The sequence below is a fragment of the Abramis brama genome, assembly GCF_963993115.1.
Source record: "Abramis brama genome assembly, chromosome: 16".
Lineage (NCBI taxonomy): Eukaryota > Metazoa > Chordata > Actinopteri > Cypriniformes > Leuciscidae > Abramis > Abramis brama.
In genome coordinates, this window is record NC_139978.1 from 9,039,926 (window position 1) to 9,067,722 (window position 27,797).

At 37.9% G+C, this 27,797-nt stretch overlaps 1 protein-coding gene across 3 annotated transcripts in view; it reads left to right on the top strand.

The window, feature by feature from the left end:
- The window catches only part of prdm16 (PR domain containing 16), a gene marked incomplete at its 5' end in the record, with an annotated part of 226,185 nt that overhangs the window by 113,052 nt on the left and 85,336 nt on the right, over window positions 1-27,797 (top strand). For all 3 annotated transcript variants that reach the window (XM_084087636.1, XM_084087635.1, XM_084087637.1), the window contains one exon: window positions 3,636-3,686. In XM_084087636.1, coding sequence (XP_083943762.1) covers window positions 3,636-3,686 — 51 coding nt within the window. The remainder of the gene's footprint in view (window positions 1-3,635; window positions 3,687-27,797) is intronic.

Below are 27,797 nucleotides of genomic sequence, written 5' to 3' on the forward strand. Positions count from 1 at the left end.
AAGCTGGGAGACAAACTGCTTAGTTGGCTCACCAAGGTTTACCGAGCTTCTCTAATTGCAATTAGGTCGAAGTCCAATTAGCCTGCGACAAGGACTCATTGTTAGACGTGATTGAGGCCGTCTTCTCTTCAAACCGGGACGTTGGGTGTCACGCAAAGCACAGGAAAATCCAGCCCGTGAGGCGAAGCACTGTTTTCTTTGTCCGTCGTGTGTCTATTAGGGCAGCTGTGCTGGAAAATGTTGCTAGGATGTGTGTGGTGAGCTTGTTTTCTTTTGTTCAGTCTGTGTGTCAACATAAATAGGGTTGAGGTTGAGAAGAAGAAGTCCTGATGGTGCCTGCTAACAAAGGTGGGCTTATAACAGTAATAACAACACACATGCACTTACTCCCTGGTGCTAATTTGCTTCAGACACTCGCGTTGAATCACTGCACAGGTGGCTGCGCTTTCATCAAGCACGGCCTGCTCGTATTTATTTTTACAGTTCTCCACCATAGTGCCTCTGTTTTCGGACACTTTCGAGCACTGTCAGCATGACACGCTAATCACTAGAGCTTCACAGCGATTTTCATTTACATAAGAAACCCTGACAAACTTGTGTAAGCAAACGTTTCGAGAAGCTCGTGAGAGGTTCAATTGTGCGTTTTACGTCTGTTTGGGAAAAGCGTTCTCACTCTCTTCCCTCTCTATCTGTGGCACAAATTGTCCTGTCGCCAAAGAAAAAAAAGGGAGGAAAGTTAAAATGATTCTGACGTGTCATAAATCACACCAGCACTTGTGGCAAATCATTTTTTCCAGACGTCTAATTAATACATTATTTATTCGCTTGACACACTCACACATACACGTGAGCGTAAGTCATTTCTGTGGCCGAGTGCCGACACATATGTAGATAATCTCACACACACACACACACACACACAGATTTTTCAGTAAGGACATACTACAGAAATCTATGTAAAACTAAAAAGGACTTCAGATTAACACAGCCAAACCCTAGTATAGAAACCTTTTTTTATTTTTTTTATGAATATCATTGATTGATTGTGGATAAGAATGTCTGATATTTCACCAGATTCAGCAAATTCCAGGTAATGCCATGTTTTCCTGACTTTACCATTCAATCAGTCATTGAGAAAATTGCATTCACCTGAAAAAAAGAAAGAAAGTGGAATGAGTTGAAAGACAGAAATGTATATACAACAAGAATGTGTGTGTTTGGAGCACGTTTTGGGTCTGTTTAGCATAATTTGATATGCGTATTTACGTCTGGCATGAAACTATTCACTTACCTGAGAGCACCTGGTTGTGTTTTACAATCTAAACAGAGCTGTTGTGCTGTGAACTCTGTTTATGAATCTGTCACACTGTTTCACACGTTCTCATCATCCCACCAGCAATTCACAACTCGGCTCTATTTTTTCAGTTACATTATTAATTTCCCTGAAATTCAACAATTTCTAACACCTTTAAACTCTAAAAGGAAAAACCATCTCACCTTCTTCCCAGAGCAAATGTAGAGCATTGGTCTGGCAGCAAACTGCAGAGTAATTGCACTACACACACTATACTTCAGTAAGTGTGTGTGTGTGTGTGTAGCGTGGGCTGATGTATGCATGTGATTGCACACAGTGTATGTGCTTGTGCATATGTGTGAGATTATTGCTATCACATGCTGCGGTGCAAAAAAGACATGAATGAGAAAAAATACAAATAAATGAATAAACAATATGTAGATATGTAGGGTTTAAAATGTGTCATGTGAACACGGCAAAAGCGTAAAGTTGTTTTGGACACTGTACGTGCTGCTCTGACATTGCTGCAGGATTGAATTATGGATGTAAGTAGTTTAAGTAGACTTGTTTGAGTATTTGTGATGTAATTGCTTCCACTCGGGCGGCTTGGATACATTGACAGCCTAATTTAGAGAACCACAGTTTTTTGGGCAGTGTGCAGAGCTGTCAATCAAACCCTGATAAAGGCGGTACAGACTGTAGAGGGTATTCTGTAAAAGAGTCACTTATTCTGTTTGCTTTTCCCCCTCGGTGACTCACTCACTCACCTTTGCAATCACATTCGCCTCATTCACGTGGTTACTTACAGATGGAACGTGCAAATCCAAGATGTATTCTAGATTATAGGGTCTTTCTGTGTTTATTTGGCCATGCTAGTGTTGTGTTTAAGGTCATCATCTCTTGAAGCGATCAATAATCAAATAATTACCTTATAAATTAAATAATTAAAACAAAATATAAACATGATGATACATTTATAGACATTTACTTGCAGAGTTTACTTCTTGAAAAAATCTGATTTTATTTATTTATTTATTTATGGAAGGGCACATTATTTTTATGGTTGACGCATTCATTTTTTCTTATGTCATGTCAGCTAAAATCTAAAAATATATATTGAGAGAATAAAGACGGAATGCCAGCTTATGTTTGCATTTTTATTTTAAATTTAAATGTGAATATTGTCTAATATAGGAACAAATTTGGACTTCTGTCAGGCCAAAAAAAAAACAATCCTCATTAAGAAAAAAGGCATTATTAATTATATTTCTGATTTATAAGGAATTATTAATTATCTAAAATTCATTTATTAAACTAAAAATGCCAGATTTATAAAGGAAAACACCTCTGAGCTAGACAACAGTCCTTCTGTCTACCTTTATCAAAAATATGTGACTCACCTCACTGTGGTTAAGCCCATCTGAAATCTTCAACTGTCTGATTCAATCCAAGAATCCATCAGAACCTTTGCACACGCTCACACACCCCTCATTCAGAGGATGAGACAGGAAACGGGTGGGCTGTGGGCACTGCAGATTACTTTAAAACCTGCATACGCTCCCAATAATCCCAGCGCACAGCCTCTTCCTGTTCTACTCTGAATGAAGGCCACTGAGATTCATATGAGGTCCCATTATCTCCAAACCTGGAACAAGCTGGCTTCTCATATGAGCAGGACACTGGGTGCATTCTCCATAACCCACTCTATATAAATATCCCTGAAGGCCCTGTAATTCCACATCTCCTCCAACTGTCTCGGTTAAAACTTTTCAGCATTCATTTCATCACACTCGGGATGGTTTAACCTGTGCTGCTGTAGTGGCGGCCCAGCGGGGGCTTTAGATTCAAACGCCAGACTCATCACTCAGTAGCCATTTAATACTCACTTCTTGACACGTTTCAAAGCCACATCTAATCTCAGCTAGTCACAGTCTTTGGAATATTCTGGTTCATACTGAACTAAATCTTTATAAAGAGCATTTATGGCATACTAACAATTACCATTGAAAAACCACAAGTACTGTACCTCCACCTGCAAAAGCATTACCACATCAACATGATCATATGGACACTTTTACAGGTCAAATGTTAATACTTTTTTTTTTTTTTTTTTTTTGGCAAACCAAAGTATCATTTCTGTTTTTAAACCTTCTGAAACACTTGTCCTTAGTGTAAAATGAGAATATTTGAAGTCATACGGTACATCTGTCTTTTGAATAGTCAATGAAGTGCTGATTTCAGGCCATAAAAATGACATGATGATGTATTTGATGGTAGTCATTAGTAATCATTAACTAATGTTTAGAAGCTAATCATTAACTGTTATCTTTTGTCTTCACAGCAAATGCTGAATGATCATGAAACGTCGTCTCAAGACAGCTGTATTAAAAAGGTAGGATTTGTTTTGTCAGTCCATCCCTCTTTACAGATATGCTGATATCACCACACACAAATATTGTTATTAAAATTGCTACTAAAAGGGTTCTTTATGCTAACTGAAGGTGAAAATAAATGCATTAATCACAGAGACAGGGAGTATCTTTATATATATATATATATAGATTTAAACAGCATTTATTGATATGGAATGCACAGGCTTATTCTTGGCAGGCTAGATCTTCAATGCTGCTGCATGAGTGAAGGCTACTGCCACAACATGCACATAAATACAGTGAATAGAATGCGATCTGCTGCAAGAAAGGTAGGGAGAACCCCTAGCAGATTTAGGCAGGTGGTGCTGGGGAAGGTGGAGGGCTAGGAAATCTCCCATGGTGTGCTGTACTGAGTTAAGCCGGTTCGGGACAGAAATAAATAGGTTACGTAGAACAAACAGATTGATTGGCCATAGTGGTTGGCTTTAAGAGAACCAGTCTGTAGCTCCAAAGAGTTTCATGACTGAACAGTGAATACATTTGTTTTCACCTTTAGTTAGCAATATATATGTGTAAGTTAAATAAGAAATTATTTTTTATTTATTCCTTTCTTTCTGTCTTTCTTGTGGTACATCTTGATTCATGTTTAATGAACTTTTTATTTATTTATTATTATTCACACTGACCGATTTGCAGAGAGTTTGTGAAACAATGAGTTCAACTCAACTTTAAACAATGAAACATTTGGCACTATCTAACTTAAATATGCTGAACAGGGACCTCTAAGAATAATATAGTGTAAATATAGAGGGAAAAAAAAGCAATTCCACTGTCCAAATGAACTGATTCACGAAACTAACGAGACCTCTCAACAAAATTGTGTTTCACATCAAAGTCTTTCACAACTAATGTGATCTTTTTAAGAACATATTTTATTCACTAAGTTGAGTCACCAAAAAAACTCATCAGACATGCTCCAAGCATCCTTATTAATATCATGAATTATACATGAGGTGTTATGAATAACTGCCTCACTCATCATCTACCGTAATAGACTAAATGCACTGTCACACATCTGAATACATGTTAATGTGCCAGCAAATAAGAGCAAGTATTTGTGTCTATGTGTGTGTGAGTTCAGATATAGAGAACGTGTGTGTGTGTGTGTGTGTGTGTGTGTGAGGGCTGAACCCATCCTGAGGTTATGTAATGAAAACGTCTGTACCAGATAATCTATAACATTATCCATCTATTGTTCTCACATCCGTGTCTCTGAGATGCTTCTGCTCAGACATAAAAAACAGTTATTATGAGAGCTGAAAGATTTCTTAAGTCAAATCCCAGCAGATATACAAAAAGAAAAAGAGCTTCTTTTATTTATTTATCCTTTGCTTTTAACCAGTTATCCCTCCTTTACAACACAAACACTCTCAGAAACAGAGATGCCTATCTGAGTCTATCTGTCCAGCGCCCACACACACACACACACGTTCCTGAGCCTTGATTTGAGCCTTGATTTAAATGTAATCCACCATACTTTGTCCCAAAAGTGTGTGTAAGTGTGAGTGTGTGACACAGAAGCTCATAGTGAACTGACAATGACAGTACACTGAGACATAGATTAATTATAGAAAATCAATGTGTTGTAATTGTATTTGAAACAGATCGCCTCCGGCATTGTGCCTGCGTGTTTGGCTGGATATTAAAACATTTCGCTTTGTAAATGTAGCTAAAACAGGCGGCTGATGTTTTAATGGGAAAGAGATTAATGGCTCTTTTGACAAGCTCTCTGAGACGGTATCTGTGCTTTTGTGGCCCCTGCTGTGACTGATCTCTCATAGACTTAAAAAATGCCCAGTGTTATTTTAACTTACACTGTTTTTATCGAGGAATGATTATGGTCTGATAGTACAATCAACAAGACAGTTTTTGGCAGTAAATGTATCAGTGTATATACAGTCAAACCAAAAATTATTCAGACACCAGATATATATATTTTTTTACTAGTGGGAGCAGGACACTATAGTTCATTTATGTAAGTGAGGATAGCAAAATAAAGTAAACTATGACATATACCCCAAAATTCCTCATACAGTGGACTACCAGTCAAATTTATAAAAAAATTGGGACCAAAAATTATTCAGACGCTTTGACCTGACCATGTTTTGCTTACGTTTTTTTTTTTTTTTTTGTGACCTTTTTACAGCACAGACTGAACAAAATTAAGCATTGCTTGGTAGTTGTTTGACCTAAATTGGTATTATCTAATTGTGTACTTAAATTTAACAGCTGACAGATATTCAACATAATTCATTCGTGAGACAATCTAACAGAAGGATGGCCGAAACCAGTGAAATATCAATTAATTTGATAACTCTGAGTTCTTGTCATATTTCATTACCATTTTCTAAACTATAGCGAATACACTGTGATGATGTGAGAAATGTTGAAGGTGTCTGAATAAATTTTGGTTTGACTGTATGTGTGTATATGTATATATACTTTTATGGTAAACTACATATTGAACCTTAATCTTAAGCGTTCAACCATGTGATACAGTACATTGCACCGCTTTTCATGGAAAGGTGAAAGGAGAGTTGCTTTACCCGTTAACATCAGCAGGATGAGGCTTGTCCGCAGGGGAAATGATGAATCTCCACTGTTAGCTTAACTAAACCAGGAGAATCGGCTCCTGTAAAAATATCATCTCAAGCAACCCTGTAAATTTAGGGCATCTGATTATGCCCCAAAATACATTACAGGTCACGGGGGGGGGGTTCTGCAACCCTGAGGCGAGGTGCTTCAAATGTGACGATTGATTGATTATCATGATAATTTGTTTGAGATGATTATCTGGATATAATAATCACCGCCGTTCACCCCCTGCCTCGTGCTGCATTTTCATGCTCTCTTGTTCCCCGTATAATGCGCCTCCATCAGAAATGGCCTCTGGTTATGGAGGCGTAGTAACAGGGGCCTCCCGGTCGGGTCCTCAGGGGCTGGGGGGCCCCATTGATGAATGATGACCCAAAGGAGCCTGAAATCAGAGAGAATAAACAGGGGGAAGAAGAGAAGAGGAGAGGGACAGGGAAGGCTGGTAACTATCTGTAGCGGAGGGCAATTATACGCCAGGCCAGGCGGCCCCAGGGGCAGTAGATCGGCCTGAAGAATGCAGAGGGGTCCTGACCACCCAATACACTCACACACACACACACAGAGAGAAACACAGACTCTGAGGCCGGTGGGAAAGGAATTGAAAATCTTTCCTCCTTTTTCATCACATGACGTTGTTTAAAAAAAGTGTGAAGAAAAATTTGACGTGCTAATCATGCCTTATTGTGCAAGCCCGGTTTATACGATCTGAATAACAATCGAGACGATTTCAAAAATGACATTTTCATAATGAGTCTTTCAAAGCACATTCAAAGTTTTACAAGTGTCTTTCTGTCTGCTTGTAAACACAAATCTAAGCGATTGGAACGCTTTTAACAATGCTTTCTAACTGTCACTTTAGGAGCTCATTTGAAGGAAAGCGTTTCCACGCCGGAACATGCCTGTTCAATTAAAACAGAAAGCTTTCTCGTGCACTCGAGAGCTAGACGGGCTGAAAACACGGGGCAATTGAAGATGTTTAGCCTTTTCTGTCATTGCAAGGGGAGGAGGGCTGTGTAGAAATAATATTTGTGGTTTTTAGCATGACTATGAGAAGACTTTTAATGATAATATCCTTTCTCGGCCCTTGGCTCGGTTGCATTTTATTGGCCCCTGACTGACAATCTTTTTTTTCTGTGTGTGTGTGCTTGTTGAAGTGGCATATACTGCATGTAAAGATACTTTGTTCTTTGAAGAGAACAATCATTTAGGGTGTGTGTGATTGGGTCAGTCAAATACACACATTTTTTGTGCAATAAGCAGCGAAAATGAACTCAGTTACTGAGAGGTGGCTTTATGTGCGTGCACTTTGGGTGTGAGCACAAAATCTGCGGGAATGAGTAAAATTATGCGCAGTACCGAAATTCAAGCCCTGTAACACCAACAATACTCATCTGGAGCAAATGAAAGGAGTGAGTGAGGAGAGACGGGTTTGTGTGTAACTCGCTGAGAGAGAGATAAAGAGCAGTTGGTATCGTTTATATATTCTGCGGAAAATCGATATTTTTGACAACACTTCATTGCACTTAGTTTATAATTTCAGATGCCTTTTTTAGAAGACTACAATTGAAAACTGTATATATAAAATGCAACCCTCCAAAGTGGCTAGTGACTGCGTTACACACCACCACTGAAATGAATGTCATTAAAGGTGTTAATATTAAGCCCTGTTAATTAATATTAACAAATGTTGTAAACATTTATTGTAAAGTGTTACTAAAAGTTTATAAAGAAATTGTATTCATATAATTTGAGCAGTTTTGCTTGACACGCGAGAACAAACCTCACTGGTTCTTTCACGTCAAGCATGTTTGAGCTTCCGTTTACAATATTTGATATGCTCTATGAATGTGCGTTGATCAGTGTTTATATGTGACTCTGGATCACAAAACCAGTCTTATGTTGCACGGGTATATTTGTGGCAATAGCCAACAAAACATTGTATGGGTCAAAATTATAGATTTTTCTTTTATGCCAAAAATCATTAGGAAATTAAGTAAAGATCATGTTCCATGAAGATATTTTGTAAATTTCCCACCTTAAATATATAAAACATTTATTTTTGTGAATGGATGCAGAACTATCGCCAACAGAAATGGACAACTTTAAAGGCGATTTTCTCAATATTTCGATTTTTCTGCACCCTCAGATTCCAGATTTTCATATAGTTGTATCTCTGCCAAATATTGTCCTATCCTAACAAACCATACATCAATGGAAAGATTATGTATTCAGCTTTCAGATGATGTATAAATCTCAATTTTTCAAAAAAAAAAAAACCCATAAGACTTTGAATATTTGAATAAAAGCCTAATTTATATCTGTTTCTTATATAATGCAATTGTGTTTCTTCAGAAGACTTAAACCGCTCGATTCATACAGATTTCTTTTAGAATGTGTAAAGATTACAACATTACAACATCATACAAACATTGTCTTTTGATTGTCAGTTTACGGCTTTTGGGCTTCTCAGAGCGCACATACACATACATACATGTACATGAAACCACTGAAGTATGTGAAGGTTGTTTGCGAAGGCGGATACGAGACATTTTTTATCTGGCCTCTTATTCCCAATGGCATCTCCTGTCATAGTATCACTCCTCTTTGACAAGAGCAGGAAACAAATGTCTCTTTCTGCCACATCTGTGGGAATTGTCCTTTCCAGAGCAGAATGCTGTCATTATCCCTGATCTTCCCAGCGTTCACAGAACTAGAGCTTCGAATACAGTGTGAAAAGTAAAGTGTGTGTGTGTGTGAGAGAGAGAGCGAGAGGGGTATGAGGGGCAGAAAGAGAGCGAGAGAGATTGTGAAAGAGAAAGATCAGTGATTGAGGATGGAATGATCCATTGTAGACAGAAGCTGGTCTGTGACGGCACAGCTCCGCTCGGCTGTGCTGGAATTCAAGTGGGAGAAAGTGAAGAGGGATGGAGAGCAAATAGAAGGCTGCTGAATGAGCAGTATATTAACTATTTAAAACGGCATCACTCGATTTTCTCTCTATGATGTCTGAAAGGGAACTGTCTGCGAACAAAGGCAGGATAAAGTGGCTTGCTTTGTCTTTACTCAAAGTCCTCTTCTATTTCTCGGAGTGGGTGTTCATTAATTCAGTTGTGTGAATGAAGTCTGAGCTGCACTCATATAATAACTCGCAACCGGGCTGCGGTTGACATGGAAACCCTTTCTAAAGACGTTATAGGTTCGGGACGGTTGGGGTGCCCTTGCGGTAATGGTGGTCTGGGACCCTCTCGTACTCTTTCCATACTGGGTTTTGCATTTGTTTTTCGCTGTCTCAGAGCGGGGACAGCCGCGTCCCCAGGCTCATTTCTGGCGAGGAACTATGTGTGCAGTGGTCCCAAAACTATTTGGACACTAAACTCCTAAAATGTCACTGCATTACATTATGAAATATCAAACCAAGTGGCATTTATTTTAAAGATAGATAGCACATATACACTTTTCAAGCTAAATAAAAAGTATTTTCTTAGGTTTAAAGTGAAAAAATGATTGATTTAAAAAAAAGTATATTGTTACTCTTTGTGGTTGCCAAATGTTACTGGAACATTTCCATAGTTAATGTCTGTGGTTACTCTACTACACAAAAAAAAATAAAAAATCATACTTTTTCTGACTGATTGACAGGTTTTATTTTTTCTTATCTCTTGCTTTTAATTGGCTAAGAAATCAAATACACTGCTGAACAATAACTAATCATTTGCATTCTATAATATATGTTTAATATATTTTCCTAATGAAAATGTTATTATTGGTTTATGTAATTGTCTTTTTTCGATTTTTATCACAGAATATGGCAGAAAATATATTTGATAACTTTAATAAATGTTATGTCAATTAGCACTGCATTATTAATATTCTTTATTGTTGTGATAATACCACGATATGACTTGAACATGCGTGAACACGCATAAACCATATATCGTTGCAATCGTGTGTTTATTTTCTTCCCGTTTCAACTGTCAAAATGTTTCTTTTTCAGATTTTTATTCAGCTATAGCAATAGCTGGATGCCTTTGTCCATATAAGGGATTTTCTGGAATGTCATAAGTTATTACTTCTATTTTGGACTTTCTGCGAGAGAGCACACTCCAGCTTTGAGTATTAATGAAACATACATTGCATGAGAGTGTTTAGCACTTTATGTTTATGTTCACATTCCCTCGTTTTGGATAAGAATAAAACCTTAGGTCATGCATAGATTATCTTGTATCTTTGAATTGATTTATTCACATTGACCCATGAAAAACTCTACGTGAACGCACTTGCCCGAAAAAATGTGAATTTTTATGTTACGCCAATGATCATGTGACACTGAAGACTGGAATAATCGCTGTTGAAAATTCAGCTTTGCTATCACAGGAATAAATAAAGTTTTAAAATATAGCTTACACAAACAAAATTTTCTATTTTAATAATATTTTACAAAATTACTGTTTTAATGTATTGTAATCAAAGAAATGCAGCCTTGGTCAGCATAAGAGACTTAAAAACACGTGCAGCTAATAAGTTTCAAAACAAAAAACAGCATTTGCAACACATTTAAAGACACGGAAGTTGCAATGCATATCCGAGTGAAACGGCTTCTTGAACAAGAAAAATGTAGGATGGGGCTTGATTTTGTCCATCGGGGATTTATTGGATCATTGGATGGTTGTGGTTTGCTATTGGTCGATCTCATGTGAGTGACAGGTTGTCCCGCCCTCAAACCAGTTAACGCCTCATCAGAGAAGAGTTGCTGAAAGTTTATTTTGATTAGAGTTTACGAGGGCACATGAATTTAAAATAAATAAAATAATTAATGATGTGCATGGATAAATGGACTGCATTTATATAGCGCTTTCAACAGACCCATGGTCACCAAAGCGCTTTACATATTGCCTCACATTCACCCATTCATTCACTCATTCATACACCGACGGCGGTGTCAGCCATGCAAAGCGCCATCCAGCTCGTCGGGAGCAGCTGGGGTTAGGTGTCTTGCTCATGGACACCTCGACACTTGGTCAGGTGGAACCGGGGATGGAACCACCAACCTTCCGGTTTGTAGACAACCTACATGAACCACTGAGCCAATGCCGCTGGATAAATCATTTATATATATATATATACAAATTAAAAAACATACTACAATATTCCATTTAAAATATGAATTGACAATTTTGATTTGATGGTAACTTGTACTCACTGTATTGCTACTTAAGTTGACTGAGTAAGAGAATGATAAAGAATGAAAAGAAAAGAAAAAGATGATGAGAGGAGCAAGGCAGAGGAATGTCTGAATGCCCAGGAGAGAGACTCTTCCAGCCAGTCACTGTCTGACACAGAGAGAGGTCACTTGTATGAAGGCCATGCCCAAACATCTGAAGGTCATGTGAAAGCAAACCAGGGAGTGCTAAGCACCCTCAAACGCAAGCAAGAGCACTTTCATTTGATACTGTTATAATATATTTGCAAAACTGATTTGCCAAATGCTCTAATGCATATTTGCATTTGGGTTCTGAAGAACGTCAAATGTATCTGTTTACATCGTGTTTTTGTAGAGGTGAGCAATGTAGCCAATCACAGACATAGTTGTTGATCTCTTGAACGCAATGGCCAATCAGAGGTGTTTAAGTTAGTCAGAATTCACCCACTGCTCAAAACGCCAAAAAGTTTTTAATCAGTGCTGAGTTATGCAGGCTCGCGAAACCTCTTATTAACAAACAAAGTGTAGATGTGATGTAAGTCAGGGTACGTTTACACGGCAAGAGAAGTTTTTCCTTTGAGTTTTTTGTGTACAGACAACACCTTTGTCAAAACGATCCCCATTCACACTGATCCATGAAAACGACTAAAAAGGCCATTAGATGGCGATGAAACATTATAGAATGAACACGTAATACGCATGTGCATGATATCATTGTTTTCAGAGATTTGCGTTTTTGTTCTTTACTCGGAAACCGTTTTCAAAAGCTTGCACTTTTACCCCCATTTTTAAAAGTTTGCGTTCTCAGGCACCCAAAACGCCATTGTCGTGTAAATGAGCGGCCAAAACGCATAAAAAGTCTTCCGTTTTTTTTGGTTGAAAATGGTGTCGTGTAAACAGCCCCTAAGATGTATCAGTCATTGTTGGCAGCTTCGTTGATTGTAACGGAACTTTGTGAGCTTGTGATGAACTGACAAAGCGACAGCGTTTTAGTGATTGTAAAATGAGCGGGCCTGGTTCGCTTTCGAGGCTACAGCCTATGAGATCCATTGAATACAACTATTATTTGACATGCTTCTAAGAGGACCGATGGCCAATTGCATGCTGCAACGTTTCTGAAGTGACATCTACATATAAATGTTGTATTTACTCTGCATGGGACAGAAATATGACATGTTTAAATAGTAAAGCATTAAAGGCTGACTAATAGATCAATAGAAAAATATTCATAGAAAAATATTTTTTAATTCTATTCCAATTATTGGTAAAAGCGATGAATACAGTCTCATTGTCCCTCAGTGATTTGATTCTGGAGCCGGGCTGAAAATGTTTAACCCTTCAGACAGCAGACCTGCAATCCCTGTGACATCTTTCGTTTCTGATGTCACTCTACTTAACTGACCCCATTTCTTAGCTTTGTTAGTATTAGTTGATAAATGGTGTTTTTGAATCACTCTTATCTCTTTGAATTCTGTTGTCGCTAGCACGCCGAACACTCCACCGTCTTGCAAAATCCCTTTCAAAAGCAGATCGAGCTGAAGTTCACAAACAGCTCGTTTCTCATCCTATTGTGTTGCCTGTCACCTCAGCCCATGGCTGCAGAAAAGAACCCAAATCCCTGGTTTGTTTTGGAGATCATGTGATAAACGCTACGGCGCTAGCGTTCAGGATGGCTGACCTGAGAGTGCACTGCGGAGGCCGGACTCCAGCGCTGATCAGGCGCTTGGAGAAATCTTTTGTTTGCCTAAGAATCTTTGAAATCTTCCCAGTTATATTTGCAAAGAAAGAAAAATCGTTATGAGGATGTAACAGAGCACTGCTATTATTTGAAAATGAGGGTTATGATGCTATTTATCTTCTTTTCTTTCTTGAAAACTGATTAGAATGATTATGTATCAGATGAATCCTTAACGAAAATAATGTTATGCCATTTGTATTGGATTATTATAATTTTTTATTTTTGTAATGATGAGCTGTTAGATCTATAGGACAGTATGAAAGGTGTTGCAACCCCTTCAGCATTCATAATTCATAATATTCATAATACAACATAGCCTTACCTTACACCATTTATAAAACGTTTATTACATACGGTAGTAACAATATAAATTACACAAATTTGCATTAAAACATTATTTTTTTATTATTTAAATGGAACAGTATGTTGAACCATGAAAAAAAAAAAAAAAAAAAAAAAAAAAAAAAAAAAATATATATATATATATATATATATATATATAGTTTGTATATGTGTTTTTTTGTTGTTGTTGTTGTTGTTAAGTATAATAGTTCATACATAAGGCTTTTATGGCTCATATAGTACAATAGCTCACACTTGATTACTTTGATACTCACATTTTAATATGAGTCTTCAAAAAAACAAAAAAAAAAACAATGAAACAGCCAAAATGACAAACATGTACCACAACCTGAAGGGTGGCATTGTTAGAATTATACTAAACAGCTTGTACTTGCTAAAAAGTAAAAACTATTAATCGGATGACAGAAGGCATGTTGTAGATTGTGTGCATCAGTTTTTTCAGCAAAGCTTTATAAATGTGCATATCAAAAGTGATACAGTAGGCTTTATAGGGTTAAGTATCATCTTTCCAGTAGGCTAATAGTTGGTCTCTATGGGTTCTATGCATTGATATGCAGAGTTGCTGGTGAACAGGTGTTGCACATCATAACTGTTAATACATCATGTATTTTAGCATTTTATAGTGTATCTGGAACGCTGTATTGACCTACCAGAACCGTAATTATCTTGTTTATAATTTTTAACAATTAATTCTACTTTTCTTTCTATATTATTCAGTCATATTATTCAGATCTGCTTTTACAGATTTAAATGGTTGATGACAGGTAAATTATTGACAGAAATGTGTAATTGTTGTCAGAAGGAGCTGTATGTATTTGTACTGTTTTACATTAGCAGTGTGATGTGTCTGTTTCGTAGGACCGCACACATGAGCAGATAAAGCCCTCTTGAAGCTGAGTGTTGTTCTAGAGGAATCCAGATGTGTGTGGATGTGCGGGTGGAAGCTAATGTGACTCCATCTGTGGCACACATGGGAGAGATTGTGTAGTAGTGGGAACAATTCAGGGTCACTCGCAGCCTGAGCCCTTGATTTTTCACAGGTTCTCTGTTATCAATGAGCCGAGGTACACACACACACGCACACACACACATGATTAAAGCCTGTGTTTCAGTGTTTCTTAACAGTTTTAAAAAAAGTGGTAGTCAATGCTAAATTATATATCATAAATTAGCCACCCCCATACACACAATAAAAATTACAAAGCTTTAATCTTAACCTATAAAGCATTTAAATAAAGACATTAATGGGAGATATAGAGTGACAACTTATATTTATATGCATTTTATGTAAGAAGTCTGCTGATCTCACTGATTTACATTACAAAGTTCCGTCTTACTTTTTGGCCATATAAATAACAGCAACTGCACCATGGATTATTAATTTCTCAGTTTTGGATCTTTAAAAAAAAAGCTATTTTGTGAGCTCCATATTCTTCTGTATCATACTACTGTTTATGAGCTAGAAAAGCATTTGATATGATACTCAACAAAAACACATACTGTATGCAAACTTGACAAAATATATTTAATATGATTTTTTTTTTTTTATTGGAACAGTTCATTGATATTCAGACTCATATATTAGTCTTTACAGGATTAATCATTAATTCATTAAGTTTATAGCCAAATGCCAAACACAGTTCCCTTTATGAATTTGATCACATCGATAGCAAAGTTTCACTCAATGGAATGATGCTTTTCACATTTTCAGCTAATTTTTTCCCCATAAATTAGCAAAAAAATCCAGTAACCGAACAAAAGCAGCCCTTGTTCAGGGTAATAAAGCAACATAAAAACAAAGGACGTGTGGATGGAATTAGTCAATAAGAACATGGGGAGGTTTAAAGTTCGAGTTCCGCTAAGCTTTCACAATTTGCACCCTTTTTTCAGATGTTAATAAAACAGGGATTCAACCCCCTCCTCAGCTTTTGGGCTTTGAGGGTTTAATCTTTATTATGGAGCATTACCCCACTGCGCGCTCTCTGGTCCCGCCTGGCACCACAGAGCCGGTACACACACACACACACACGCACACACAGACCTCACCCGCTCAAATGAACTGTTAAATAACTCCACCTAATCCTGAGCCCCTGAAACAATAGGTGCTTGGAACATCCATTTTCCATCCATCAATCAAGCGCTTAGGCTTTGGAGATTTATCATTAATTATACATGTAGAAAGCGGCGGGCATCTCGGGACAATCTTAGTAGAATCCCGCAAGGAAGGTCTGAGCATGAGGGAATTGAGAAGGAAAAGATAATCAGAGTCTACATCACCCTCTATCGCCCGGTCTGACTCAGATGAACTGATGCTAACGGGTTGTTTGCATAAGAAAGCTGTTTGTTTTATTCAACAGCAGCTTTGGGTTGGTCATTCTTGGTGACTTTTCCAGTTTGAATGCGTACTTTTTTGTAAGTAAACATTCTCTTAGATAAAGATTGTATTTAAGTGCATCTCAAACTAAATAAAGCTATGTTTTAATTAATATTAAGCCTCCATGGTGGATGGGAACAGGATTGACAATTGAAAGAGAAATAATATAATATAATATCCACTATTAAATGATAACTTTTCACTGTGCTACTGTGACTTTTAATGATTGGTTCCTATTGATAAACATAGCAAAACATACTGTAAAGTTACTAAAAATGAGACATTAACTTTTCCTCAAAAAGATGATGGTGTCAATATGACTTTTTTTGGTAACACTTTACAATAAGGTTAATTTGTTAACATTAGTTTATGTATTAACTAACATGTACTAACAATGAGCAATCCATTTGGGTAACACTTTTATTTTACAGTGTCATTGTTACATATGTTACATGTAATTACTGTAGTAATAACTATAAATTATGCATAATTACATGCAATTAACCCTAAAACCAAACCCTCATCCTAATCCTAACCCTATAGTAAGTACATGTAGTTAATTATTATTACTCAGTACTTAAATGTATAATTACATTGTAATACTGACACCTTAAAATAAAGTGTAACCAAATTCACAGTACTTTAAATAATGTTAACAAATACAACCTTTGATTTTAATAAAGTATTACTAAATGTTGAAGAAGTATTGTTCATTATTAATTCATGTTAACTAATGAACCTTATTGTAAAGTGTTACCCTTTTTTCATATTATTATTGAATACATTCATAGTATTCAATCAATAATACACAATCTCATCTAATCTCTTAAAAAAAAAAGAGAGAATAGAGATAAAATGCTAACTTTTGGGATTAGGCCCAAAGATTTCTTATGAGGAAAGAAATAGAAAGAAATCCGTATTTTTTTTCTATTTCTGATGAGGTTTAATAAATGTAAAAGTTGGCATCAGCTATTCAAGTGCAATTATTCTTGACTCATATGGGATCCGTTTTGTAGAATGACCCAGATAAAGAAGAGTTCTTTATTTAATGAAATAAAAGCCCCGTTTATTTTGCCTCTAGGATGGAAACATTAGTTCATGCAAATGAACAGTTGCACCCTATTTGTTAATTAGGGCATAATGACCAGAGTCAGTTACACATTATGGCGTGTGGCGACATAACCTCGTGACTCTCAGGGTGCGAAAGGCCTTCATCAGCACAAACACAGATCGTTTAGTGTCACAAACAGCAGGCTTCATTAAATAAACCAATGCGGAGGAACAGGACGGTCTGAATATCCGCAAGTCATTAGGATAATTAAAGAGGAAAAGCAATTGAGTAAACAAGGTTGTTAGGCTGTCACCCCTAATTAAGCCATTAAAGTGAGGAGAGAGAGTGTCGTGTTAATTACCGACTGCTCGTCGAGAGGAGGCTTCCACACTGGAATTATCTGATTGAGAAACAATGATTATCCTAAGCAGGGGGCAGGGATGCTCGGGACCCCTCGGTGCTGTCCCGCACAATATGCCGCTCTTGCTCCTTTCAATTCATCCCCAATAATCCCTTCAGTCTGTGAAATAGCCCATTCACATTTTATACAGCTATGATGAAAAGAGAATAAAGACCATGAAGGGTTTTCAGACTCTGTCTGTGATTGCGGTTTAGTCGTGCACCATGGCATTGTGTTCTGGTAAATAAGTACATGCATTTATATATATATATACAGCCTCTAAGTGCCATGTGAAATTTTCTTCTAGAATGATCATTTTTATCAAGCTTGTGTATTTAAGTTCAGTAATTTCACTTAAATGGCAATGAAGATTACCTATTAATTGTCATTTAAGTGAAATTACTGAACTTAAATATACAAGCTTGATAAAAATGATCATTCTAGAAGAAAATTTCACATGGCACTTAGAGGCTTTGGCATCTGAACTCTTCATATATATATATATTCATATTCTCTGGAAGTTTATAGAATATCTCTCTCTCTCTCTCTCTCTCTCTCTTTCTCTCTCTGTAAACATATGCATGTCTGTACTGGACACAGAACACAAGCAGATTGAGAAAATGCAAATACCCCCTTAATGCAGGCATTATCATATAAAATGTGCCATTACATGATGCGATCCAGAACATTAGTCAGGAAATCACAAAGACCCCGGTGCAATAATTCACAATACAGACAAAGCATCGCCATTTATTTTGATCGAAAAACGCTCTTGCAATTTCACCTGTAAAGGCCTTTTCTATATAGTACAATTTTGTATGAGTGTGTAAAGGAGACGTTTTGTCATTTGTAGGCATACATGCATTTTTAGCAAAGGTTTTCGTTTTTTCAAACCTTATGTAAATAAATGTCACAAGCAGTGTTTTTTGTCTCACCAAATGCATGTTCTCCATGTATGAAAGGATTTTCCATGATTTGACGCACACTCACACCTTAATAAAAGTGCCTTAATTTACAAGAAAAGATGATTAGTTGGTAAATTTTCATCTTTGATCACAATAATGCTTTCTCGGAGTTATCAGCCCCTCGTAAGCTGCTTTACCACCCATTCCCTTTTGTCATTACGCGTGATTTGATTTAAGATCTTGCCCATAATGGTAATATCGGCTTGACAAACATGACTTCTTAGCGGGTGATTTGCGTCAAGTATTTTCTGAACCAGCACATAAATGAATTAGCAATAAAATGGACTTAGAGGCCTAATAGCAGGGGTGCCCATTATTGCGGCACTAATCACTAAAGAGATGCCATTCAATTGCCTGGAGAAGGCGCGTTTTTCGGCGGATTTCATAAAGTAACACGTTTGTAATGGAAGGCGCGCTGCTTGAGCCGAAGCGCGGGAAGCTTTTCTGTACATGTGAGTTTTGATTACCGCTGGCAACAGGCTCTTAGCTCGCGCTGGAGGCAGTGGCCGAGCTGAAAGGGTCCCAGCATGCGCACGCTGCCTCTGAAATTACGCCGGCCGAGAAAGTGCTCCTCTGCATTTATAGTGCATTTAATCAGCGGCCGACTTTTTGATAGTCAAACAATAGTTAATTACAGTAGCACCTGCCTGAGAGGTCGGGGTGGATCGTTGTTAATGAGGGCCGTGCAGCGCCTGCATCTTTTCCCGGAATATATAAAACTCCAGGGATGCGCCGCATGGCTTCCTCAGCCCGCCACTTCCACGCGTCGCTCACTGCGAGATGATTGACGGCGGAGACGGGGGAGAGAATGGAGAAATGGACTTTGATTCCATCTCTTGTGTTTGGAGAAATTATATATCTTTGCTCTCAACTTCAGAGAGAGAGAAAGAGAGCGAGAGAGAGCGTGGGGGTTGAAGGGGAGGACGGCTCGCTTCCTGAAGTTGGTTTAATGTTCATTTTCTCTTTATCTGTAGCCTATTTCCTCAGTTATTTGTAAGTAGGATTATGTATCTAATAAAATGAATTCAATTTAATTCAAGGTCAATCTTATTTGAGATTCATGAAGACCAGTTATGTCCAGTTACAGTCCAATTAAAGTGCTTTCGTATATTAGCTTCAAACGCCTAGTTCAAAACCCTCTTCAAATAAAATGGTGAGATCAACAAAACATCACCCATATAATGAAGATACACTACCTTTCGAAAGTTTGGGGTTGGTGAGATTTTTTTTTTCCTTTATGAAATGAATTCTTCTTTTTTTTTCCAGCAAGGATGGATTAAATTGATTTTAGTAATATTATAATAACTACACATTTCTATTTAAAAAAATATGAAGCATCACAATGTTTCATAATATGAATATGTAGATCATAATAAATATTCACTGAAGAGTGTCAACTTTCCCCTTTTCAGAGCGTCATGATCTCTTGAAAATGATCGTAAGCTCTTTGGTAGACAGTATAGTTAGTGATAAAAAATGACCCATTCTCCCCTTCTTGCTGTCTATTCCCCCCTGGGCTGAAGAAAATGAAGAGAAAATGGCTATTAAAGGCCAATTTGATAGTGCGCACATCATGTCATCCATGCTAAAGCAAGATGCGCTCGGTAGAGCTCGCTCGGCTGGACACCAGATCAAAGTGTATTAAAGATGACCTCTGTGTCAAACACGTTGATCAAAAAGATTGTTAAACAACTGCCAAACACATACACACGCACATTAACCCAATTCCTGTTGTTGACTACAATGAACTTGCGATGAAATGTTGCGCACATCGATTGTTTACTCTTGCTCAGAAAACCTGAGAACTTGGCCTGCTGCTACGTATACGTCCGTACGTTTGTCTTTTTAGTGAGATTTTAGCCATTCTTTCCTCTGTCAGTGTACTCTGACCTCTCGCATTCATTCATGTTTCATTTGTTTGACCCTGACCCCCCTTTTCCAGGCCCCCATGCAGTGCTGTAATCTATTTTTCTCTTCCCTATTGGTAAGCATATTTGCCATAGCCAATCAGGTTGATTGATCATCAGCAAGGGCGCAGGTTTGGCAATCAGCTGGGCTGTCCCGGCTGCCGCAATTTCCCAACAGACATGCAGAGCTTGACAGCACAATAAACTGGCTATTCATCAAAGTGTCCCGCTCTTGGACATCAGATCTGCCCTGGGGCGGACTCTCGTACCCCATAAACTGCCGTGCGCCGCTCTGAGGGCCATGGGCGAAGCGTAGGAGTATACTCACCTCTTATACAACTGGGTGTGTGTGTGTTTGTTTGGGCAAACACATACAATGTATCATGTAGCAGAAAGAAAATCATTGTATTTTTACATACTAATGTTCCACGCCAAAAAGAAAGTCACATGCGCTCTTATAATCAAAGGTTCCTAAAGGGGGTTTTCACAGTGATGCCATAGAAGGACAATTTTGGGTTCCCCATCTTTCAGTCTTTCATCTTTCCCATCTTTCACACTTGAATTTAGAACATTTTAATAATCTAAAGAACCGTTTTCCACAATAAATAACCTTTTGTGCAAATGAAAATTTCCATGGATGTTCATCATTTAACCGTAGATGCTTTGATTTTTTAAGCGTGTGGGTTTGGAACAACATGAGGTGAAAGATTTATTAAATGTTCATGTGTCTGATCGTTCAAATGCAAATGCAGGTGCAGCTATTCTTCTACATGAAGTCCTTCAGTGATAGTGAACCTCCATGCCTCATTCCAGCAAATGATTCATCCCTTAAAGCAATATTGACTGAATGGGTCAGAAGATGAACGATGGTTCTAATGTGATATCCACACACAAAGAGGTCATGATAATAAAACATTTATCAGACATCTATTACTTATACACACACATGTGCGTGTGCGCAAAAAGACACAATAGGGAAGGGCAGCAGTCAGTGAGGAAAGTGCTTCTCAAAGCATTGTTAGAAAATTATGTGTGTGTGTGTGTGTGTGTGTGTGTGTGTGTGTGTGTGTGTGTGTGTGTGTGTGTGTGAAGAAGATATAGAAGGTGAAAGCACAAAATACAAGAGGGGTTTTCAGAGCTTTTTGAGAGCGTCCCGAGAGTTAAAGAATGCCCCTGCTCACTCGATCGGTTGTGTTTTATTGCGCATGGGTCAGTAGTGATGATTAAAGAGATATTCATGGACATTCAGCTCTCCCTTTGGCTCACTCTCTGGCATATCGTGGTTATTTAGAAGCTGTGTCGTCCCAGGCGCTCGGAGAACACATGAATCTGCCAGAGCTTACACACTTAGAGGCCTGTAGTCAAGACAGAAGTGCCTCCATTGACCTGGTCAGCAAACCCAGTCGAATGTAGCCGTTCCTCTTCAGCTGGAGACTAATGAGATCTTAAAACACACCAGCCACAAGCTCAAGCCCGCTCTGATCCACAGCAATGCATCGCAAATCTGAGCAGTTAGGAAAGGTCAGCGTGTTAAGTAATAAAGAAAAGTACGTATTAGAAAGTTCCTTTAAATTAAGTAGCAATTAATGTTATGATCAAATAATTAAGCGATAAGATTGTGCTATGTTGTGCATATAGTCATTCCTAAAGGGAGTTGTTATTCAAACAATTGATTTATTGCATTTATAACTTAAAAAAGCAATTACTGCAAAAATAATAAAATGATATTTAGGTTAAGGTTAGTTTCTACGGGTGTTGTGCAGTGATATACACTACCACTGAAAAGGGGTCAGTAATTTTTTTCAATGCTTTTATTCAGCAAGGACATTAAATTGATCAAAATTGACAGTAAAGACGTTTGAATTGTTACAAAAAAATAATTTTGAACCTTTTATTCATCAAATGATCCTGAAAAAAAAAACTATTTAATATTTGTTGTGGAAACTGAGACATGGTTCCACAAAAATATTAAACAGCACAACTGTTTTCAACATTAATAATTATCAGAAATGTTTCTTGAGGAACAAACCATAATTTCTGAAAGATCATGTGACTGGAGTATTGATGCTGAAAATTCAGCTTTGCTGCAGGAATAATTTAAATATTTAACAGTTATTTTAAATTGTAATAATATTTTGCCATGTTTTTTTGTTTTTACTGTATAGTTGATCAAAGGAATGCAGCGTTGATGAGCTTCTTTCAAAAACATTAAAAAAATTGATATAAACATTTAGGGGGAAAAAACAAAGAGGCATTCTTAAAAAACTTTGGACTTTGAAATGTTTTGAAAGCAGTTGCGTGAAAATTAATGCCAGCTAATCTCATCATGCCCGTCTCAGTCCACGCTGTTTACCGGTCAGCATATTTCTCACTCTGAGGACATACTTGGCTGCCATTTCCTTGTTTTTAGCAGTGAAGGGCACATTATATGAGCAATCAGGATATAGGGGTTATCCTGGATGACCTGCCTATTGAGTCCCATTCCTCATGTGAGAGCTCTGAAGTGCTCAACAGGGGGTGTCAGAGGGAAGAACATGCCATTAAAACAGTATTGCACATAATATTGCTTGATTCCATAGATGTTTATCCACATTATTTCAACCACAGTGGTTGGAGAAACTGGGAAACAACATTATTTCGAATGCATTGTTTGTTTTGTTTTTAGTAATGCATTAACTTAAACATAGGGTGGAAATTGACCTATACAAAATAAACTTTTTATTAAAGTTTTAAGTACATGTTATGCCCTAATTTTTTTTTTTTTTTTTTTTTTGACACGTACATCAGTAAGTTTCCCATATTGTTTCATAAAAAGGTTTCATAAAAAGGTTTATTCAGCATGCTAGTCTGCACTAATTATTTGAATCGTGATGGTTGGAGAAACTGGGTAACAACAATGTTTCGATTGCATTGTTTCTGTTTTTGTTTTAAATAGCTTTGTTGTTTTGTTTTGTCTTTTGTTTTTTGTTTTTTAATCACAGTGTTTGTTTTTGGATGATTGTTTTGTTCTCTCTTGTTTTTCTATTTGTAATATATAATTCATTGAACCATGATATCAATATAATAATAGAACCATGGTAAATTTTATGTCCTGAAAATAAAAGTTTCTCATATCCATAAAAAGAAAAAATAACAGCATTGCTAGTCTGCAATATTTTTTATTTTTTTATAAACATGTAGGGTACAATTTGACCTATGTATTCTAACCATGATCAATTTTAGGTCCTGATTTTTTATTTTTTTGGCAAGTACATTGGTAAGTTTCCCATATTTGGCAGTATTGGCCTAAAAATGTTCAAGAACTTACATGCAGAGCAATACATAATTCTTTCCCAGCTATTTTGACAATATTCAACATCAAACAGGCGAAATTTGAATAACAGTGTATTTAAAAAAGCAATGTCTAGTATATATTTGGAATCCTTATAAACAGATCCATGGTGTGCGGAGTTTCTGGTAGCTGATCTGGGGTCAGGACCCAGCAGGTTGACATGCTGAAGAATCTGTGCATTCACAGCACTCAGGGTCATTCTCTCTGGACTTCCTGTGGTCTCACCGGGAGGAAAGGTCTGTTTGTGTTGCTACGGAGACGTGGTGAAAGGCGCTGGGACCTCCCTCCTGTCTCCTCTCCTCCAGAGCCGCATATTGTTTAAAAAAAAAAAAAAACCTGTTTCCTCGGCCGTCGAGAGAAAAAAAAAGGAAAGCGAAGCGGCCGTGTTTCAAACAATCGCAGGAGGCTACAATTAGTTTGTGTATTATGATAAGGCGTGGCAAGGCAAGACGGGGAAGGCGAGTTCTCGTCCCAAACCCCCTCAACAGTTTACTTTGCATTAGGCAGCAACAACAGTATAAACAAACGTCACAGCGGAGGGCGGACGAAACCCTAACCCCCTTGTTCACTCCGGCCTCCATCACTGCTGTTTACTTGCATCCACCGAGGTGAAAAGTCTGGTTATGACGTCACTTTCTTGTTTGTATCAGATGTGATACCTTTCGCACTCTCTTACGGTTTGACTAGGAATGGTTTTTGGCCCTCCAGCTGAATGTTCTGAATGTTCAATTGGGTTTATTTGTGAATTTCATTGAGTTTGGGGATTTGATGCTTTGAAATTTTGTCCTGTATTTGTGTGTGTGTGTGTTATAAAAGCAAGCCGTCCTGCTTCAGGAAATCCTGCTGTGCACAGGCGCCCTCTATTGCCAAAGCTCAGTGTGTGTGTGCTGGACTCGTCATGGGGACTGCTCCAACATGTAGAAAACAAGCACTATACTAAAGTAATGTGCCATAAAAACCAAATATGCAGTTCTGCAGTGCATTAAGTAAACAAAGCACATCTCCATTCCTCTTTTTCTTTGGTGTTGCATGTATTGTCACGACCAAATTCAGTCTTGTGCTGATCTGCAGTAGACTGCTGTGTATCATATTTTCTTGCTGAATATCTGTAATGTTTAATGGACAGTACCCCTAACAAATTTCAATCCCAAATCAAACAACTTCAATAGACCAGCAAACCCTATCTGGAACAAAGATGAAGAAGTAAAAGAGGATGTTTTGGATAAAAGTTTGCATGTCTAAGCAGTGTTACGCTCAGAATCTGTTTAGACAACTGCTGAATGTTTGGCTTTCACCCGCTGCGCCCTGAAAACGATACAGTGAATGTGGCTCTTACAAATTAGCCCCCCTTAGCTACCATTCAACACTTTCTGATCTCAATGAAGCCATCTGACAACTCAGACAGTCTGTGCTCGCTTCAAGAGATGCTCGTTCACTTCATACTAATATTCCTCAGTTAAGAGCAGTATTTGAGCATGTCTCTGAACTGTTACTTTATCCACAAATCCCTGTATATTTTTTGAACTTATATACATTTATTATTAACAGTAATATAAAACATATCATGGTATGTGACAGAATATGAAATATAAATAACTGTACATAATCGAAGGGCTTAAATAGGCAAATGCTTAAGAGTCTATGATTGGATCATTATTGAAGTGATTATTATGTTTCTAGCATGTTATATGTTTGGCAACAGTTCTTCTAATCCTAATTGATGGAGTGTGTAGCTTTTCATTTCTTAAACATTCATGTTGGAAGACACAGCATGGCCATATTCCAGGATGTCAAGATGTCAAGATTCATCAGGCTCAGACTGTGAAAGAATGGTTGTGAGGATCATGAAGAATCATTTTCACACATGAATCGGCTCCTCTGAGTCCAGAGCTTACATTCATTGAAAGTCTTTGGGATGTGCTGGAGGAGACTTTACAGAGTGCTGGACTCTTGCATTGTCAATACAAGATCTGGACCAAAAATGTATCAATTTACCTTAAACCCACATGGTTGTTTAAGAAATGAAAAGCTACACACTCCATCTGTTGAGAAAGCTAATAATCACTGCAATAATGATCCAATCATAGTCTCTTAAGCATTTGTCTATTTAAATCCAAACCATTTTTTTTTTTTTTTTGCCTGGGCAGTGGTTCAATCTTTGTATTTTAGCTTTTATTCCTTGTGACAATTGCTGCAAAGGTTCATATCTAAAAAGGAATGACTGGTTGCACTGATACCTTTACACTCAGCCTCTATAAGTGAAGGTTACAAATGCTCTTAAACGAAAGAGGAAATTGAGAGTTTAAATCGTTGCTGGATTTTTTTCCCGTCTCTGTCTTTCCAGGAGTAGTATTATATTGCGAGATGCAGGTCTGTTTCGGTGCGAGGGAGATTGAGAGGCGTGAGAAAGCCATGTGAATTTCTGCCCCCTCGCATAAAAGAACCTCTCTTTTATCAGCTCTCGCCTCAATAGCAAACCCGCTGATATTTCACCGTTTCTCTACGGCACACGCTGTCCCTGCCAAATCCTCTTTATTTCACAGTCTTTTTCCTTGTCTACACGTGTAGCTACAAAAGTTGCTTGAGACTTCCCGCATTCTCCACATACTCTACCTAAGTTTGTTGTGTCTAATATCTCGAATCAAGTGATACTTGTTCATGTTCAGCGACGTTGTCGTGATATCGTAGTGCTGTGAGCCGCAGTCCAAATTTGTGGTTAACTCAAGATGGTTCTTCTTAGTTTGGGGAAGGAGGATGTGTACGAGGCAGAAAGAGGGAGTACGTTTTGAGCAGGGGGGGTCATTGAAGGTTTTGTTAACCCCTTAACCACAATAACGTCTGTCTGCAAACTAGTGAATTGATTCCAATTCAAACTACAGGCAGAGTCATTTGGTTTGTGGTCTGGAAGGAGAGAGCACACACACACACACGTTCAGTGACTGGGGAATTGTTGCATAGAGCTGCATGTTTGCATCTGACACAGGAATGCATTATTTATACTAGCATGATGTTAGTGCGGCCGCTCGAACACGTGTAACTCATTCAGACGCCAGTAAAATTAGATATGTGAGAATGTTGCGATGAGCCTGACAGATATTACCGAGATTTACAGTACATGTGCTTCTGAGAGAACAGTAGCAGACGGCAGCTTTAAATGAACTGATACATCTGTGTTAGATATATTTGCGTATCCCAGCAGCCCCTGCAGCTGCCGGGACTCTGATAGAGTGATAGACGGAAATCAGACACAGGGAAATAAGCACACTGACAGGACTGTCACATTCTCTTGCTTTCACATACAGAAATCTGGTGCCATGACCCGGATCTGGTGCCGATCTATATTCCAGATATTAAATGTGGCCGTACTGGCAGAAAAGTTTCAAGTATAATGTTTGTCCTTTTAATTAGTATTTTCTCTTAAAAGTGCTTTCGGATATGGTTATATCCCAAGTAACATTTGTTTTGTTTATGTAAAGGCTCCTTCTTAAAGTTTCCATTATTAATAAGGCAGCCCACCCTTTCCTCTTGAAACTCTCACATTTACCTGTTCTTTCCTCTGGGTGATAAATGTCGTCCTGCATTAAAGTCAGGAAGAGAAGTTCCTTGTTCCATTTTATATGGATTGCATCAATTTTTGCATGCACTAGCTGGGATTAGGTGTGCATTGAACATGCCGTTATTTTAAAAAATGTTTATGAACATCTGCCAAGCGCTTCACCATCCTTTCCAAAAAAAGAAATAGAAAAATGTCATCAAGCCGTTAAAGGTGAGTTTACCTCAGGCTGGGACATAAAAAAAAGAAATCCTATCACCACACATATTTGTTTGACCCTTTACCTTTATCAGTCCGACACTATTAAAATGTAAATGTCATCTTTTTGGTGGAGGTGTGAAATGAGGGGGCCAATTATTGGATTTTTTCTGGCCAAAGTGATAAAGTCAGCAGACTTTATGCTAATAATTTGGCTTCCTCGTAGCGCAGTGTAAGGGCAGTGATGCGTTTCCTCTTCTCTCTTCCCTTGAGGTAGTGTTCCCTCACAGTGGTGCGAGTAATTGAATCAAGTCAATACCAATGCCCCCCCTCCTACTTCCCCTCCCAAATCCCCTCACCCAAAAAACTGACGTCTGCCGGTGATGAGAGCCAGAT